At 35.8% G+C, this 16682-nt stretch overlaps 2 protein-coding genes and 1 long non-coding RNA gene across 9 annotated transcripts; 1 reads left to right on the forward strand and 2 right to left on the reverse strand.

The window, feature by feature from the left end:
* The first annotated feature begins 4604 nt into the window (after positions 1 to 4604).
* On the forward strand, positions 4605 to 6879 carry LOC122292382. The gene is made up of 3 exons (XR_006236920.1): positions 4605 to 4763; positions 4853 to 5342; positions 5970 to 6879. It is a non-coding gene; the product is annotated as an uncharacterized LOC122292382 (long non-coding RNA).
* Positions 5832 to 8028, reverse strand: LOC122292381 (protein CHUP1, chloroplastic-like). 5 transcript variants are annotated; one of them, XR_006236919.1, is made up of 6 exons: positions 7299 to 8028; positions 6901 to 7217; positions 6704 to 6815; positions 6337 to 6409; positions 6120 to 6251; positions 5832 to 6045 (listed from the first exon to the last, which is right to left on the reverse strand). XR_006236919.1 is itself a non-coding variant. In XM_043100716.1 (5 exons), the coding sequence occupies exons 1-5, from the start codon at positions 7944 to 7946 to the stop codon at positions 6004 to 6006; spliced, it is 1251 nt and encodes a 416-aa protein (XP_042956650.1). In that variant the 5' UTR covers positions 7947 to 8028; the 3' UTR covers positions 5832 to 6003. The 5 variants fall into 5 exon arrangements, 3 of the variants coding, with proteins under 3 accessions (XP_042956650.1, XP_042956649.1, XP_042956651.1); XR_006236918.1 differs by having other exon boundaries at positions 5832 to 6052; XM_043100716.1 differs by lacking the exon at positions 6337 to 6409.
* Positions 8029 to 9282: 1254 nt separating this feature from the next.
* On the reverse strand, positions 9283 to 14513 carry LOC122292380 (potassium transporter 1). 3 transcript variants are annotated; one of them, XM_043100711.1, is made up of 9 exons: positions 14200 to 14512; positions 13332 to 13575; positions 12548 to 12793; positions 11759 to 11809; positions 11336 to 11596; positions 11209 to 11261; positions 10993 to 11107; positions 10660 to 10914; positions 9283 to 10561 (listed from the first exon to the last, which is right to left on the reverse strand). In XM_043100711.1, exons 1-9 carry the CDS (start codon positions 14383 to 14385, stop codon positions 9552 to 9554), a joined length of 2421 nt encoding a protein of 806 aa, XP_042956645.1. In that variant the 5' UTR covers positions 14386 to 14512; the 3' UTR covers positions 9283 to 9551. The 3 variants fall into 3 exon arrangements, with proteins under 3 accessions (XP_042956645.1, XP_042956646.1, XP_042956647.1); XM_043100712.1 differs by having other exon boundaries at positions 13332 to 13926; XM_043100713.1 differs by lacking the exon at positions 11336 to 11596 and having other exon boundaries at positions 14200 to 14513.
* Positions 14514 to 16682: the final 2169 nt, after the last annotated feature.

Raw genomic sequence — 16682 nt, forward strand, 5'->3', positions numbered from 1 at the left:
TTTAAAATTTTATTTTTACGTTATTTGATAAATTATTGAGATTTAATTTTATATATAGTTGTGCTTTATGATTTTGTAATATTTTTTTATTTCACATGAACATCCCATGCGGTAGAAAAGTTGGCCCTCCTAAGAGAAATTGTTGGTTTTGCCACTGTTTGACCTTTTTATATAAATGTTGGTTTAGGAGATCAAGGCAATAGAATACAAGTCTAACAATTTAAAAAACTATGTTATTAGTTTAAATTATGATTATATTTATAAATTTTATTTTACAATTTAAATTATATAATAATTTGGGTCTAAAAAAAACTTTAGACAAAAAAAATAACTTTTTGTCCAATTGGTCATCAATACTATTGGAATGGGCAAAAACAGGGCAGATGAGAATCATGAGATGTTCACCCCCCACCCCAATGCCAACCTCGAGGTGGGGGGCTGACCCTTAACTCAGAGGGGCGGGGTCAAGGGTGGAAACATTACTCTCTGCATATATAAGGGCATGTGTGGGGAATGGTTAACCACACCCCCGCATATACAGGTAGCGCCCTTATGTTAAGGAATAAAGAGTGATTTGTGCATGTTTCTTTTGATGAGAAAAGTCTTCCGCAATCATTTTATAAAAGATAAAAGTAGAATATACACTAGACTACTATGAGGAGATCTCATTTTCTTATAATGGGTTCTATCTTTTTAAAAAATTTTTAAAACAAAAACCTATATTATACACCACAATCTCAAATATACATAAAGTTTTCGTTTGGTTATACAAATAAGATAAGAAGAGATAAGAAATAATAGTAGTGAGATAGTTTGTGAATAATATTAAAATTTTTTGAGTTAAGATATTTAATAGGATTTTGAGAAGTGAGAAATAAAAAGTTGAACAAAAATATTATAAATCTAAAATATTTTATAAAATTATTTTTATTTTGAGATTTGAAAAAATTGATTTTTTTATATTTTGTTTGAAAATTTGGTAAAATTGTAATGATTATATGAAAAAGTTAAAAAATTAAAAATTAAATTTTTTTACTTAAATAGTATTTAAATGTTAAGATGAGATAAGATGTGATAAAATAAATTTAGACTATTATGAAAAAAACGGAGTCTATAACCTCGTTCGATTATATATAAGAAATGAAATGAAAAGAGATAAAAATGGATAGTGAAATAAAATATTATTAAAATATAATTTTTATTTTAAAATTTAAAAAAATAAAATTATTCATTATATTTTATGCAAGAGTTTTAAAAAATTGTAATAATTACCGTAACCAAATCAGGCCTTAATTAATTGATTTATGGAAAATTTGGACAACACTGCACAGCATATTTAAAAAATTTGAATCATTATTTTACACCTCGAAATAAATTGAAATGAGTGGTGTTATTCTACTGCCTAAGTAATACCGCTCAACTTAAATCATAATTATTTTTGTAATTTTTTTTAAAAAAAATTTATTCATATTTTTTAAAATATTTTAAAATATTTTTAAAAATAAAAAATATACGGATATACTTAAAATTATTCCTTTAATTATTAAGTAAAAAAGAAAAAAATTTAACCGTGCAGTCAAATTGAGCGGTACAAAAATGCGAGGTGTAGTCGTTCTCTTGAAGTAGGAAATTCAATAGGAGAAAGAGAAAGGGGTCAAAATTCGTGGAATTTATATATATAATTTTATCATGATATCATAATTATTTGGGTCACTTTTGACTTGTCGGACGCAAAAGTGAGTCACATCACGTGTCTTTGCATTCGCTTCGATTAGTGGACACGCGCAGCTCTTATCTTTCCATTGGACACGTGTCGCGCACTGGTGAGAGTTATCGGGTTCGTCTTATGAAAAGTGACTGCGTTGGGCGTTCCTTTGGCTACCACGATGTGGGGATCGCCTACTTTGCCCCCCAAATCCACTAATCTTCGCATGCAGTCCGGTCATTGTCTGCCACGTCTTATTAACCGTGACAGTCGAATGTTCCTTCCTTTTTTTTTTAATAAATTAATTAATTTAAAGAACAAGAGTATTCTTATAAGAGCATTCTCATCCGGATCCTCATTCTCATCCCTATAATTTAACTCAAAATCACCTTTCTTTAAATTTATTCTTAAATTTTATTCATCTTCTAAAAACCTCCCACATCCCATTCCCCATCCCTATCTCTATTCTATTAAATAATATTTCTCTATTTTTTTTTTATTAATTTTTTCTCTCTCTTTCATTTACAATTTTAACTACTAACTCTTTCGTCTTATTATCTTTTTTTTCAAATATCAATTTCTATTAAATTTTTTTACGGTTTTGACTATCAAATACAACATTTTTTAAACCGAAATTCGTATTATAAAAATAATAATTTTTTTTTTATTTAAGAAAGTCAAGTTTATTTCGTTTTGAAGAAGATAACAATTCCAAAAAATCCTCTAGATACTCACGGAAGGATAAAACTACCAGCATCTTATGATTACTAATGAGGACAAAAAATTATACGTTTGCAGGTTCGAATTCCTTCTCCTTACAAACTTGTTCTCAAGGTAGATTCAAAAGAAAGGACAAGATCAAGTTTTTAATTACTCATCACAAAATTTCAGTCAACCATAGCATAACCAACGAGAATCGCCGCTTATTGTTAACCAGAAAAACATGACGCGCCGATCCTTGATCACAAAAAGTTTTGTAGTTAAAATAAAAACCCATAAAAAACAGAGATTGAGAAGAATATCCAAATAGCTGTCTCTCATAATTTCAAAATGATCGATCCATGGGACAAAATCCCAGGGGAAACATGAATCATACAAATCTCTGACTTTTCACCCGGGATACATGGTATTCAAGCCAGATTCACCTGCGAGATCTTCCCCAAACACTCGAATCCGATATAGAAGCGACACAAATATATTAACAGGTAGCAGTAAAACAAACGGAAACAAAAGAATGTAAACCAAATTTAATCTAAATGTGAGAAAACACTCGACTTTATCAGTTAGCTTTATATTTTGGTAATGAACTTCGGCAGACAGATCAGCAATTTATACGAAAACAAGCATTTAATCAGAACCCAGAAAGCTAAACGATCCAAACCTTGAAATTTTTCTTCTCTGGTCGATGAAACTGACTGAAATTCAGGGAAAAGTAAGCAAAACTCTAGAAATCAAAGATCTGGGTCGGAGAGCAGAATAGGTAGTCCGGATCCCGGTACCAACCACCACCGGTATCAAAATGCCCCAAATAAACTCAACAAAAATCAAATATCAAAGAATCAAAAATCTGGAATGGGCATACCGGCGTGATGCGAGATTCGGGGAAGTCGGAGAGATGAAGGACAGCCAACCGTCGCAAGGTAGAAGACGCGGGATGTCGAAGGAGAGAGGGAACCGAATCACATTTGGGGATGTACAGTGAGTCCCCATATATGGGGACCTTCTGTAGCAGCCGGATAGTTGATCCCCATTTTGGGGAACCGGATGGAGGAGGGTTTTTAGATCAAACCCTAAAAATATCCCTAAAATATGAGGATGCGGAAGGGATGGGGAGCCGGATGCGAGTGCTCTAAATTTGGCTAAATTTATCTTTAAAATTAAGTCAATATATCATATTTTTTTTTATTTATTTATTCTATTTAAATTCAATTCTTTCGTTAAATTATCTATTTATTCTCTATATAATAATAAAATATTATTAATAGAATAATCTTTTTATTTAATTTACTTTTTCACATTTTATAATTTTACTAATTAAATGTTAATAATAATTATATTCTAATTAAATTAATATTTAAAAAAAATCATATTTTCAAATGTCATTTAATACTAATAACAAAAAAAATTTGATTAAATTCATCTAAAATTCTATTTAAATTTTTTAATTACTAACTAAATAGTATTTTTGCTCATAGTGAGAATCTAGTATTTTAATATTTGATGAACCAATTGTAATCTTCTATTTGGTCAAAAATTATTGTAAAAGTCTATATTATTTTAAATATGCCAAACTCAATATGGAGTCTTTTAACACAAATTATGTAAATTTTGACCATCATTCTCATTTGGCCAAATTAATGAAAATGCTCTAATACTATCTGCTGTCTTATAATATGTAAGTACTTTATAATTTAGAATAAATTATTAAAAAATTAAGTTTTTCATATAAATTTTATATTTAATATTTTTTTTCAAAATAATTCCTTATTACTTATATACGACTGTAAATATTATTATTTTTTTAAAATTTTCCTCTTATATCTTGTGTTATTATCAACAATTACACATGTTTATAATTTCCCATTTTATACAACAGATTTTAAGTTATTATTAATTAATTAATTAAATTATAACAACGTAAATATATCAAATAATAAATATGTTTTTTGGAGCCAAAAAAATTTAGGTGAAATATTTTTGAAAAACATAATATTTTTTTAAAATATTTTTTAAAACTATTGACAAATTAGTTTTGCTGGTTCTCCCTTGGTTCTTTCAACCATATAGATCCTCTTGGCCCATGGGCTCCCAAGTGTGGTGGCCACGCAAGCGTTACGTTCAGTTAAAGGCCCCCGTCTTTAAGTGGGTCAGATCCAGACTCGCCCAGTTTTCAAAACTGGCCCAGTTACAAGTTGTAGGTTTTGCATACAAATACCGCTAAGCCACAGCCAAACGGACCGGTGGACATAAGTATTCGTTTTACTTCGCTGTGCAGAGCCATCAAGGGTTTCAAAGGAGGCTAGGGTTTCTCTCTCTCTGCGACGCCATGAGAGCCAAGGTAGTAATCAAAAGATTCTAATATATCGTTTTTATTGTAAAATGAATGTGCACCGCGCTAAATTACTATGGTGATCGTGTTTTTTGCAGTGGAAGAAGAAGCGTATGAGGAGGCTGAAGAGGAAGCGCCGAAAGATGAGGCAGAGATCTAAGTAGAAGCAGAGTAACATTTAGGCCTATGGAGCTCTTTACCAGCTTTAGGCTCGCTCTTGCTGCCATTTTTCATTTCCTGGCTTAAGTTTATGTCTTTTTGTGGAACATCTCGTAACGTTTTGTTTTTATCTTTCAATTTATACGTCCTGGCGTAGTGATAAACTCTGTTAAGCGTTTAATTTTTCATGTATGAAATGGATTATGTGACATCGTTGCAGCTATTTCTTCATGTTTGTGTTATGGGTACGGTTTCTGTGAACGGCGAACGCGATCGGTTGATTATCTTAGTGTTTGAATGCCCTAGTCGTCTGCCTTGGCTCTTACACCTTTTGCGCAGTTAATTTTAGCATCTTTGCAAATGGGTTGTACTGTTATGTATGTTGGAGCTTGTGAGTGCGGCCTTGCGGATGTGTTTGCCCGTTAAGCGGTAGGTTTATGTGAGGGTTAGGATTTATGTTAATTTTGATGCACTTGCGTCAATGCGTGGGTTCTCATAAGTAGTATAACACCTGTGATGTTTCTGTGTGTGGGAAGCATTGTGTACTATGCTTTCCATGCGATATATAAAGAACAGGGTCTCTGATCTGCTGTATCATGTAGAATATTTGAAATGCTAGTGAGCTTTGCCTAGTGTTTTTTGCAACTTCTAGGACATATTGAGCTTGGATGTGTAGATTATCACCTCTGAAGTTTTATTTTTTAGTGCTTCCAAGGCAGCAACGGAAGGAATGGCTCTTTAGTTTCTTTGATCCATTATTGAATTGACCCGTCTAGTGGGTTGTAACTTGTAACGGCTGTGCACTGCATAGGTGGAAGGACTTGCTTCATAAGCTTAAGGTTGTTTTCCACGGCTTTGAATGTCTTGCTTTAGAGTTTGGAACTCTGGCAAATAATCTATGAAACTTGCCCCTGCCCATAATATGGAACTAACATTTGCAATCGTTGAACGAATAATATGAGCTAGCTAGCAAGGATGCTTAATAATTCTGGTGGATTTATTCTATACCACATATCCATTATCAAATTCTGACATGTATGGGGTGTTTATCGACAGTTGAAAAATCACTCTCTACTCAAGCCAGCCGCCTTTAGATTTTCAAATGCTTGTATGGTCTCTGCATCAAAACCGCCTGCAAACTGAACATTCTGATGGTTAGTTAGACGAACATTTAAGATTGCATTCATTGTTTAGAGCCCATTGTACCTGGTGTACTCGATATGCATATCGAACTCCTTGAAGCATGAGATTCTCTTCACCCGAGCATTCATCAGCATGCAGTTCTTTAGTTATCCTTTCCATGTATTTTCTGGCGAGCTTCAATGAACTTAGTTTCATCTGCTAACAGAAGAAAAATCACGAACAGATTGATGACATATCTGGAAATGGATCCAAAATAGATTTCTTTATGGGTTGCCTTTACCGATTTGTATCACAGACAGGATCGAAGAATGCTTGTGCCGGTAATTTCTTTGAAGATTTGTCCTTTTGGTCGGCTGCTGGTTGGTGAAATGTTGATGAGGTTTTTTTGTGTTGTAAAATGTCGACACGGACTACTAGTCTCATATAGACTGTGTTGGTTATGGATGGACGGTGAAAGGATTGAGCAGAAGGTGTTAAAAGAAGGAAAACCTTCGAAGAATTGATGGATTCTACCACTTCAAACCGCAACTTCAGTGCTTACCAAACCTTTTCCTTTTTGGTAAGCTATTGTTATCGGTTGAAACTCTTAAAAGCTTTTTTTTTGGGGGGGGGGGGGGGGGGGCAAAGATCAGCTATGTGGTACGTACCTGACCAATAAGCCCTGTGTCCAGCATCCACTCCCAAGGAATCTGGAGATCCCTGTACCTCTTGCTTGTGCTTTCCCTCGGCCTTTCTATGTTGTCAATGCTTTGCTCCAACCTTTAAGTTAAAATAAGATCATGTAATTAATCAAAAGAATGGAATGAAATACTGAATTGTTATATTTTAGTTTGTACACGCTCGCCTGTCTTGCAATGCTTGTATTCTTCTCAGAGCTGGGGTCAAAGGCTCTTTTGGGTTGTCCACAAAATGTGTTACTTCAGATTCAAGGCTCTTTAGATCTCGGTAGGTGCAAGCAGCTTCTCTCAGCGCATCTGCTTTTCGTTCTGGCCATTGTGTGAAATGCTTCAGCACTGCCCTTTCATCAACCAATGAAGATAATTCCCCATCTAGCCATTTCACAAATGCCTCCACATCGGAAATATCTCTAAAAGCTGCAGATTCTAACTCTTTAATAAGGAACTTGATGAATTCCCCTTGTCTTTCCACATCTGATTTTATCTGTCCATTCAATTTCATTTTGTCAGCACATGGTTTTTGTTTAGTAACTATTATTTAAGAGTAGGCTGCAACCATACTTACAGCAGAAAGATATTTTGAACGGTTTTCAATTTCTCCAATCATGTTCTTAGTAGAGGCGACTGCTGGAGTTCCTTTAGGATTGGTTGTGTTCTCCTTGTGGGCAGCATCTCTCCTAGTTAGTGAACGGTACAACTCGATCACCTCTGGCACACGTCGCACTGCTCTCGACCCAGCTAGTGATTTGGATGGAAATGGTGGCGGTGCTGGTGCTGGCGATGGCAGAGCTTTATTTCCTTTCACTTTGTTGGGCAAAGTGGGAGTGACTGAATTAGGTCTCGGTGGTGGGGTTGGAACCTTCGCTGGTTTTTCCGCTGTTGATTCTGGGAAACTTGTTCTGGTAGATGATTTTTCAGTTCCTGGAACCTGCTCTGATACATTGATGAAAGCAGACAGTTTGTGTTGAGATGCATCTGTATAGTTGCTGTCCAGGGAATTCTGTAACTTCTTCCAGAGCACAGTCTTCCTCTCATTATTGTATGCTTTAAGGGTACTTATCTGGGCTTTCAGACGGCTTACTTCCTGTTTTAGCTCCTGGTTTTCTTTCTCCAATGTATCAATTCTTTGCAGAGAGACTTCAAGTTCTTTCTTGAGGAGGTTGATCTCTGATTCATCATCCTCTTGTGGCATTCTCTTGTGCTCTGCTTTCATCCCAAGGATGACACAGGAACAAGAGCTACACCCAACACCCAATTGCTGTATTTTTCTCCCCTTTTTATGTCTATGACCTTGCTTTTCAAGGTTGCTATGTTTACCTAAGCCTCACAAGTGGTATTCAAGAAAATGCCCCTGGATATTCTAGTAATTGCACTTTGGGGCATACAGTGTAAATACTTTAGACAAGGATGCTTTCGGCAAGTGCAAGTCTTGGTCTTTCAAATTGAAGTTTAAGAAAAGGCAGATTAAATTAGCATGTGATAATTCTCAATGTGTTTTCGTTAGGTACAACCTTAAACTCTCTGTGGAATTTACCTTAAAAAACTCAATTTTGTAGTTCCTACTACATGTTTATGTGTTCTGTTATGTTGGTATTAACAAAATCATGGTACAAAACCAATAAGCCTGCTATGGCGTATGTTGTTGGGAGCATTTGCCCGTATGTGTTACTTGCTTCATACTTTTACATAAATTTTTGAAACATATGTCGACTAGAAAAGGAAATATGACGGATAGAAAACATCCAACAGTCCAACTTTCCCATGTTTGGAACTTTGAAATCCTCGTGGCCCAAGTGTCCATCCCAGATTGGAATGGTGAAATCATTAGGTCAATCTGGTTTCATTTCTGAGGTTCCTAAGGAGGTTGATGCGGTATTTCTCCGTGGACTTGATTGCCATTTGGTATGCTTTGCTTGCGAAGCAATGGGAAGTAAAGAAAAAGGGAGAGTGAGAAATGAATACTGGTGAAGGATGCTCACAGGGAAAAGTACAAGAAAAAGCAAAAAGCATTGATTATTACAGCCTACCATATTCCGAATGCGATCTTCTTGACAATTCGTTGATATTTTTCCTCAAGCCTAACTAATTTTTAGTATTAATCTCTTATATTTTCCCAAATGTGCCTGGATCTTAGTTGATTGGGAATTCCTTGAATATAGACATCACTGTTGCCTTTTACATAAACAAATATGATGAGGGCCAGGGGGTTATTTTTTTGAGTGCGATGGGCAAAGTAATATGATGGCGAAACTGTGCTGTCTGTGGTGGTTGAATCTGAGAGATAATTCAGCAGAATAATAATTGTGGTAAAGAAGATTAAACAACATAGTATGAGAGGTTGCTCAATGCCCCTCAACTCCTCTCACTTGAGGTACAATCACTAGGGTCGGGAGAACTTAGACGCATCTTTACAACCTTAAAAGAATTATACGCCTACTTAAATGGAACAGTAGCTAGTACATATCCGGAGTTTGGCCTTTTACTTTCTAGAGGGCTCTTGGCCTCCTTCTTTAGCCCCTAATACTACTTTATTGGGCAGGGGACCTTGCTAAAGGCTCAAAGCAATTTATCATTCGATTCATTTACCATAGAGAACAAAGAAGTGGTTTTAAGGAAGTGCTAGTTCTGCTGTATGGATTTACTTTGTCAAAACGATAAAATCATATGATTTACATCCTAAAATTTCAGAGTCTGGCAATGCAAACCTAAAGATCAGTGACAAATAATCTGTGTGAGAGAGAGGGGAGAAACAAGACTTGTGGAGAGATCTTCTGAGTCTGACCGCTGGTGCCCCCTCTTTTTTTAGCATTATAGGACATTAGACGTAGTAAACCATACCAACTTCCAGCAAAGAAGTAGGAGGCACGTTCATAAGAATGTTAGGTTCTCTACAATTCTTGCTCAGAAAAGCATATACTGCATCAATAACAAATTTCTTAAAGATGGAAGATGATTTCTTTGCCTTTGCATAGGAATGCCCAAGAACATATGTGACACCCGATTCTTTAGCTCTTAAAATGTGCAGAGACTCATCCTTTAGGACAAAACTTTCGACATGCCGGATGCCAGATGTCATTACTTGAATATCATGTGCAGACTTCACACTGTCCCCTTCTTGATCTGGAAGTGTGATACTGTGCACTGAAAAATCAAAGGTTTCAGCATCCGAGTTTCCAAACTCTGCACAACAATCAGCTCTTGCTTTTGATGCACTTTCTTCCTCTGTTTCTACAAATTGTACTAGTCTTGACACCAGCCTGTTCTCAAAGTTGTAATTTTCTTGCTGCAAATCCTTGTAACCATACCTCAAGAAGCACTGGTACATACCACACTCCTTCGGGCCAACCCTACCAATGAGAAGCTGTTCCTTTTCACTAACATAGGGAACTTGAACAGATTTTATGCAAACAAATACAAGCACCTGATGGAATGCAGGTAAATTAGTCACAAAGTGTCCAAAAACAGCTGGAATCCCTGTCACCAGATTACTGTATACAAGTCCAATTCCAGGGACGCGAACCATGCCTAGGCTTGGCCCTAAAGACACTATCCTATTCATTGAGACCTTGTTCTCCACCTCAAACTGGTGTTTCTTCATTGTTCCATAGTGCCATACATACATTACAGCCATGAAGACATAAGACATTACCAGCGCAATCCATGCACCCTCAGGTACCTTGAACATACATGCAGGGATGTAAAGCAGTTCCAATGACCCAAACAACAAAAGAAATGAAACAGCAGAAATTATCTTCTGCTTCCACACTATTATCATCACCAATGCCATCAAGCATGTTGTGACAAACATGACAGTAGTAACTGCAAGCCCTGTATGTTCAGCAGAACAACCAAGTTCATTCATGGACATGAAGGGCCAATAGAAGCATTAGAAATTTGCATGTTTACTTGGTGGTTTAAGTTTATACCGTATGCATGACCCATCATGTTTGTGTCCCTCAGTCCGATTGTCACAGCTAAAGACAGGCACATTAACAACCAATTGACCTCAGGTATGTATATTTGCCCATATATTTTACTCGACGTATGAATGATTCTAACATGGGGAAAGCAATTCAATGCACAGCACTGGCTGATAATGGAGAAGGTAGCTGATATTACAGCCTGACTTCCTACCACAGCTGCAAAAGTGGCCACTATGAACACCGGCCAAAATACAGCTTCTGCACAGAGGACAATGGCATTAACATGAGATCGGGAAGGAATGATATAAACTAACTGGCACTTCAGTATTTTCTTGCCTGGTATGGCTTTATAGAAGCTTCTCTGAATATCTTCATGATGCTTAGAGAGGTATGCAGCCTCACCCATATATGCAAGAACCAAAGAGGGATAGACCAGAAATGTGAAGGCCATCTGGGATTTGAAAACCAAGTATTATGCACTAGGTTTGATAATAAGAAAAGGCATTGATGTCCACCATTGATGTCCCATACATGCACTGAGTTTCAGATTACCTTAATTGAGAGTGGAGAGAAATGACCCAGATTAGCAAACATTGCCTCCACACCTGAGACATATTCCCAGTAAAACTTTTTAGCCACAAATAAACAGAAAGTCATATTGGAATTTTGGAGGAGTTACCAGTGATTGAAAGAACCACTCCTCCTAATGATAACCATCCTTCAACCCTTGTGCTTGTAAGGAACTTTAACATGTAAATCGGAGAAAGTGCACGATATACATGAGAATTCCACCGAAATATGTTGTACACCCCAATACCAGTAAGACAAAGAAGCCAAGATATGACAACAGGAGCAAACATGAAAGCTACTCTGTGTGTTCCATGGTGCTGAAGGGAGAAAAGCCCCACCAAGATGATGCATGATGTTATGATAACATAATCTGAAAGAAAAGACAATCAGATAGAAGAAGCCTCCCCCCCCCCCCCCCCCCCCCCCCCCCCCCCCCCCAAAAAAAAAAAAAAAAAAAAAAAAACAAAATAGACTAGATGCTGAGGAGTTTAAAAGGGAACTGGAAGATAGAAGTGTATTAAGCCGGACGTACTCTCGTGGAGTTCTGCGATCTTCAGTTTGATGCCCGAAACTGCTGAAAGAACTGAAATGGTAACACATGTCGATCTTTACAAGAGCATTAGTGGAAAGTAAAGCAGAAATAAAATTGAAAGACCAGCAAACATTCGTTTGACTCAAATACTGAAGGCAAACTTTCAGCATTTAGGATCAAGAAGACCAAAGAGAAAATACACAATCCTTCCTGTCCACCCCCACCAAAACACAGTACCATTGAATTTTAGTTTTACACTCTTTGTCTTTATGATGCAGAATCATCTTCAGCCAAGGCTCCTTTTATATTATGATCCAGGATTCTACATGAACAATTCTTTGCTTTTCCAAAAATAATTTTTAAAATCAGTGAAAAAGTCATTTATGACTGACTCCTACTTCTGCTTCTAAAAAGTCACAAAACTAGACATATCACATAAATGAATATATTACTTAAATTATATCATAGCTACGGGGAATGTTTTATAAAGAATTATGTGGTTAAGATCTGGATTCATTATAACTTTCATTGCCAATATCTCATGAAGATAATTCTAATCTCATTATAATGGAAACAAACTTGTGAAATGAAATGCTAAGAACTTTAGTAAATCTGCAGCATATTTGCTATATGCAACTAAGAAAAATTTGATGCTAGTTAAACTTGAATCTATATCATGTGGACTTGATGTGAATAAATCTGGCTATCAGAAAATTCAAACGATGGAGAACATATTAGTTAAGAAGTAAATAGCACTAGAGGCCAAGCTTCTGCACCAAATCCAGCTACCTGATATTGCAGGAGTGAGTACACCATCTCCAATAGCCATACAGGTCCCAAGCAGTACAAAAATAAAAAGCCCTTTGCGAAATCTTGGGTGCTTCTTGAAGAATGACTTCAGAGCAGAACTCTTCCATGTTTCTGCAGATTCTTCTGTTAAATATGAAGACAAATTCTTTTCCGCATCTTGTTGATTGGGTAGAATGCTTAGTCCTGCGTGTCGGCAGAGAAGGGAGTACAATGCAAAGTTACCACCTGCATCATAAGCAAAAAGTTGACATTAATTAACTTTCTTCTTTGCCTAAATCTGCAGTCGCGAAGTGTTAAAAGTGCTGCCTTACATATCGATCCCAACATTCTTTTCTGATGCTTATGCCTACCATATGAAATATAGAAGGAAATCTCAGGCACAAAGTTTTGAAAAAGCATCAGCTGCTCCTTCTCGGTGTTGAGGAAACTATACCGTAATAAGCAGTGCTTAACTTGCTAATATGACATTTTAACTGCCCAAATTTGTAAGAAGGGAAAATAGCTTGAATAAAAGCTGTAAGATTTACTAAACCACTTGTTTTCAGTTGTTGGCGATGTAGCATGCATGTTCTCCATACATGCCGTTGCAGTCCAGATTTAGAGCAAGAAATGATCTTTGTGCAACAAATGGCGAATATTGCGTCCTAGTCAACTATATCAGGGGTGTGAGGGAAAGTTGAGGGATAAGTAAATTTGAGTCATAAGTTCGATCATGTTATCAAGCTTAAATAATTAATTATTGAAAGGAATGACAGTGTCATACCTTCACCATTGTCATCGGCCAACAATACTATGAATATGTATTTAAATAGAGCAATGAGAGTAATTGTCCAGAAGATAAAGGAGAGCACCCCAAAAATCTCTTCATCATTCTCTTGGAGGCTCAATTTGCCAGAGAAGGTGGTCTTGTAAACATAGAGGGGAGAAATACTGAGATCTCCATATATCACTCCTAGACTTTGATAAGCCAATTTGAGCATTGTTGTGCGGGAGACCCTTTTCAAGTTCTGGTTCAAGACACTAAATCTATTAACATATATGAGATGAACTTAGAAGAAAGAAAATGAACAAGCATTAGTGGCTGAATCAAAATATATTTATAATGGATTAGCTTTGTCACGGGTTCGCGACCCTACCAGGCTCAGCATTCAAGTAAGATTAAATCATATTTCTTTCTTTTTTCCCTGATTGGCATGGTTGAGATTGCAGCTTGAAAGGCTATAAAGAAGGCATGAGATGAAGCGTATGAAAAAGCCATCACTTTTCACACAATGATGTCATGTTTAAAATGAAATAGCTACAGAATTGAAAAACCCTGAACCACGATATTGAAGCAGAATACACCCTTCCTCCTTTTACTGCATCATACGAAAACTCAGCAATCAATCTTTTGTCAGAACTCCATTTAAAATAGAACTAATCAACCTGGGAACCAGTTACAATCCGAATGTGATACTACTCACTATTTTTTACGTTAGTTTCATAAGCATATTATTTATAAACATCATATCATAGATTGTCGTTAATTCTAATAGACCCAGAAACTCTTTAGGAAAAAATTGAAGAGAAAAAGGTGACACTAACATCGACGTTCATAACTGCTTAATTCAGAGGCAACAGAAGAAGCATACCTCTTGAGATATTCCGTGTTCTACAAATTCTGCAGAGGGCTTCATGGCTCTGAGAGAAAAATAGAGGGAGAAAGAGTCAGAGAGGCGATTGAAAAGGAAGATGCCTAAGAATGAGAATATAAATAGTGAGCGAGAAAGTAGAGGATGCAGGAAGTGAGCAGCAGTAAGTTGGCAAGTGGTGTACATGTCCAAAACGCATTCAATTCTCTCGACCTCTCTTTCCTTTGAGAAATTATTTAGAAATCTTTTGGATTAAAACATTGGGTTAATTCTCTCAAAATTGCAGTTATCTTATTCTCCATTTCCCATCCTGTGCTTTATTAACTGTATTTTATTTGTTTAAAGTATAAAGTATAAGAATTTCTTAATACATTGAAAAACAATGGTGTACGAACATTGACCTCTGAGTGAATTCTGTAAAGCAGAATATTCACCAAAATATTGTGCTTATCCTGTTGTTTTAATTGTTATTTAACTGCCCAATTCATCTTTTTCTCTTATAGGCATTTCCGTCTTCCTGGCAAGGGTGAATGAATGGCCTCGAGGTTCTAGAGACCTTGTAGAATATCACCAACTAGTGGAAATCGGAAGAACCTACATTAATGTCATAACAAAAGCCTTTGATGACAGTTCCCTCATGGAAATTTAGCACTTCTCAGTTTTCAATTGATCGATGAATGGGCATCATAGTCTCATTTGTTTTAGGATACAAAGCTTGAATATAGACAAAGAAAATTTCGCATCAGCATGGCTTAGTTGAATTACAAATAATCTTAATTTACTTAGTTGAATTGTAACAAATAAGAAGGTTAAGTAATTACTATAACATAAAGAAGGGAAAAAAAAACCATGCGATCTAATTACCATATATAAATGTGTATGATTTCATTAAGAAAATTCTACCTCCAAGACCCAAAAAGCAAATTGATCTTTTTAGGGGGAAAAACAACTTTCCTAAAAAGAAAAAGACGGTTTTCTTGTTAGTTCTAGGTTCATGTTCGATTCATTGTGGGACCACGTTAAAGTTGAGCAGCCAAGCTGTACTCAAAACAAATTAGGCAAAGCTTCTTCAGCACGAGGGTCCTAAATCATACCTACTGACATGTCATGTAACTCTTATGTGCAGCTGATATCAGTATGTATGGTGTTTGCTGCTAAAATGCCAGAAGGTTTTACATGACACACGTGTGTGTACCTGCTAAAATCCTTTCCTCTACATTCTCCTATTTCTTCTTGATTATTGGTGATTTGGGAAACAACAATTTTCTGTGTGAGAAACTAATATTAATGAGACTTTCAGTAGAATCCTCGCTGTATGTAAATAATTAAAATAAATATAGTATTGTATTTATTATTCTACATTAAAGATCCTGCATATCTCTTTTTGCAAGAATAAAGAAAGGAAAATTAAAAAATAAATAAATAAAGAGAAAAAGAGATTTGTTCAGGAAAGTACAAGGGTATCACAGCTGTCTATTATAATTCTGCTCTGCTGTTGGTGATAGAAAGAAAATTATATGTTTGACTGAACCCTAGGACCACCATACTTGTCCTCTCCTAAAAGTGACCTTTCTGAGGATCATTATATTTTCTGTGGATCTTATGGCCAAGAAAGCAAACAAAAATCCTTCTAAATTTGCTTGTCAATGGTTTTGAACTGAACATTTTCCAAAATATTATGATTATTTCCTTTTTGTCGGATTTGGTATTATTCTGGTGGATGGGAATCATAGTTCTTTGAAAATCATAGTTCATATCAAATAATTAATTCTAACAAAGTCTGAAAATTCGGCCCTGAATATGTTTGTAATATTTTCATATAATTTAAATAATATACATTATTCCAAAAAAAGTTGAATAATTGAAGTATTGTTCGACTCTTAAAGATGGAAATTGAAGGTGGTCAAGAAAATGCTGGTCTGGACTGCTGACTTCTCTGTGGTGTCCATAAAATTCTGAAAGCAGCATCAAAGTAACTGTGATTGTTATCATGAAACAGTATAAGATGCTAAGATTTGATGTTACCCACCAAATTAGAAACAAAGTAGACACATTATGATATCAACTAACCTAAAGATACGATGTTAACTTATGTCTAATCTCCAACTCTCTCTATTCCACACAAATATATCTAATAGGATTCATCAGACTCGACGCTTTAAACTAACAATTCTGGAAGCTGGACAGTCAGAGGCTCGTGAGGTAGATTGTTACATTATGGGCAAAAATAATTGTGTTTGAATTTTAATCATAAGATGCATAACTAGGAATTGAGATATCTTCCTTAACAACCAAATCAGACTGTCTTTGTTTTATGACATTGGGTTCCAGCCGTACAAGTTCTTGTTCATCACCATTATTGGATTTCTTTATGGCCAAATTGATTGTTTGTGGCTTTGTACTGCAAGAAAGATGATTAGAATAACAAGACAACCAAGTTGGTCTTTGTCGTCTGTTTTCCTTTCTGGTCCTGATGTTATTGG

The sequence above is a fragment of the Carya illinoinensis genome, chromosome 13 (assembly GCF_018687715.1).
Source record: "Carya illinoinensis cultivar Pawnee chromosome 13, C.illinoinensisPawnee_v1, whole genome shotgun sequence".
Lineage (NCBI taxonomy): Eukaryota > Viridiplantae > Streptophyta > Magnoliopsida > Fagales > Juglandaceae > Carya > Carya illinoinensis.

What these genes read in the sequence shown, in the direction of transcription:
- LOC122292381 (XM_043100715.1), bottom strand. Translation starts at nt 7,946, where the DNA reads ATGAAAGCAGAGCACAAGAGAATGCCACAAGAGGATGATGAATCAGAG. An exon ending in GTTCAAAATATCTTTCTGCT is followed by an intron (nt 7,218 to 7,298) that starts GTAAGTATGGTT and finishes TTGAATGGACAG; the next exon opens with ATAAAATCAGATGTGGAAAG. An exon ending in ACACAGGGCTTATTGGTCAG is followed by an intron (nt 6,252 to 6,703) that starts GTACGTACCACA and finishes TTCTGTTAGCAG; the next exon opens with ATGAAACTAAGTTCATTGAA.
- LOC122292380 (XM_043100711.1), bottom strand. Translation starts at nt 14,385, where the DNA reads ATGTACACCACTTGCCAACTTACTGCTGCTCACTTCCTGCATCCTCTA. An exon ending in AACACGGAATATCTCAAGAG is followed by an intron (nt 13,576 to 14,199) that starts GTATGCTTCTTC and finishes GTCTTGAACCAG; the next exon opens with AACTTGAAAAGGGTCTCCCG. An exon ending in AGTGGTTCTTTCAATCACTG is followed by an intron (nt 11,262 to 11,335) that starts GTAACTCCTCCA and finishes AATATGTCTCAG; the next exon opens with GTGTGGAGGCAATGTTTGCT.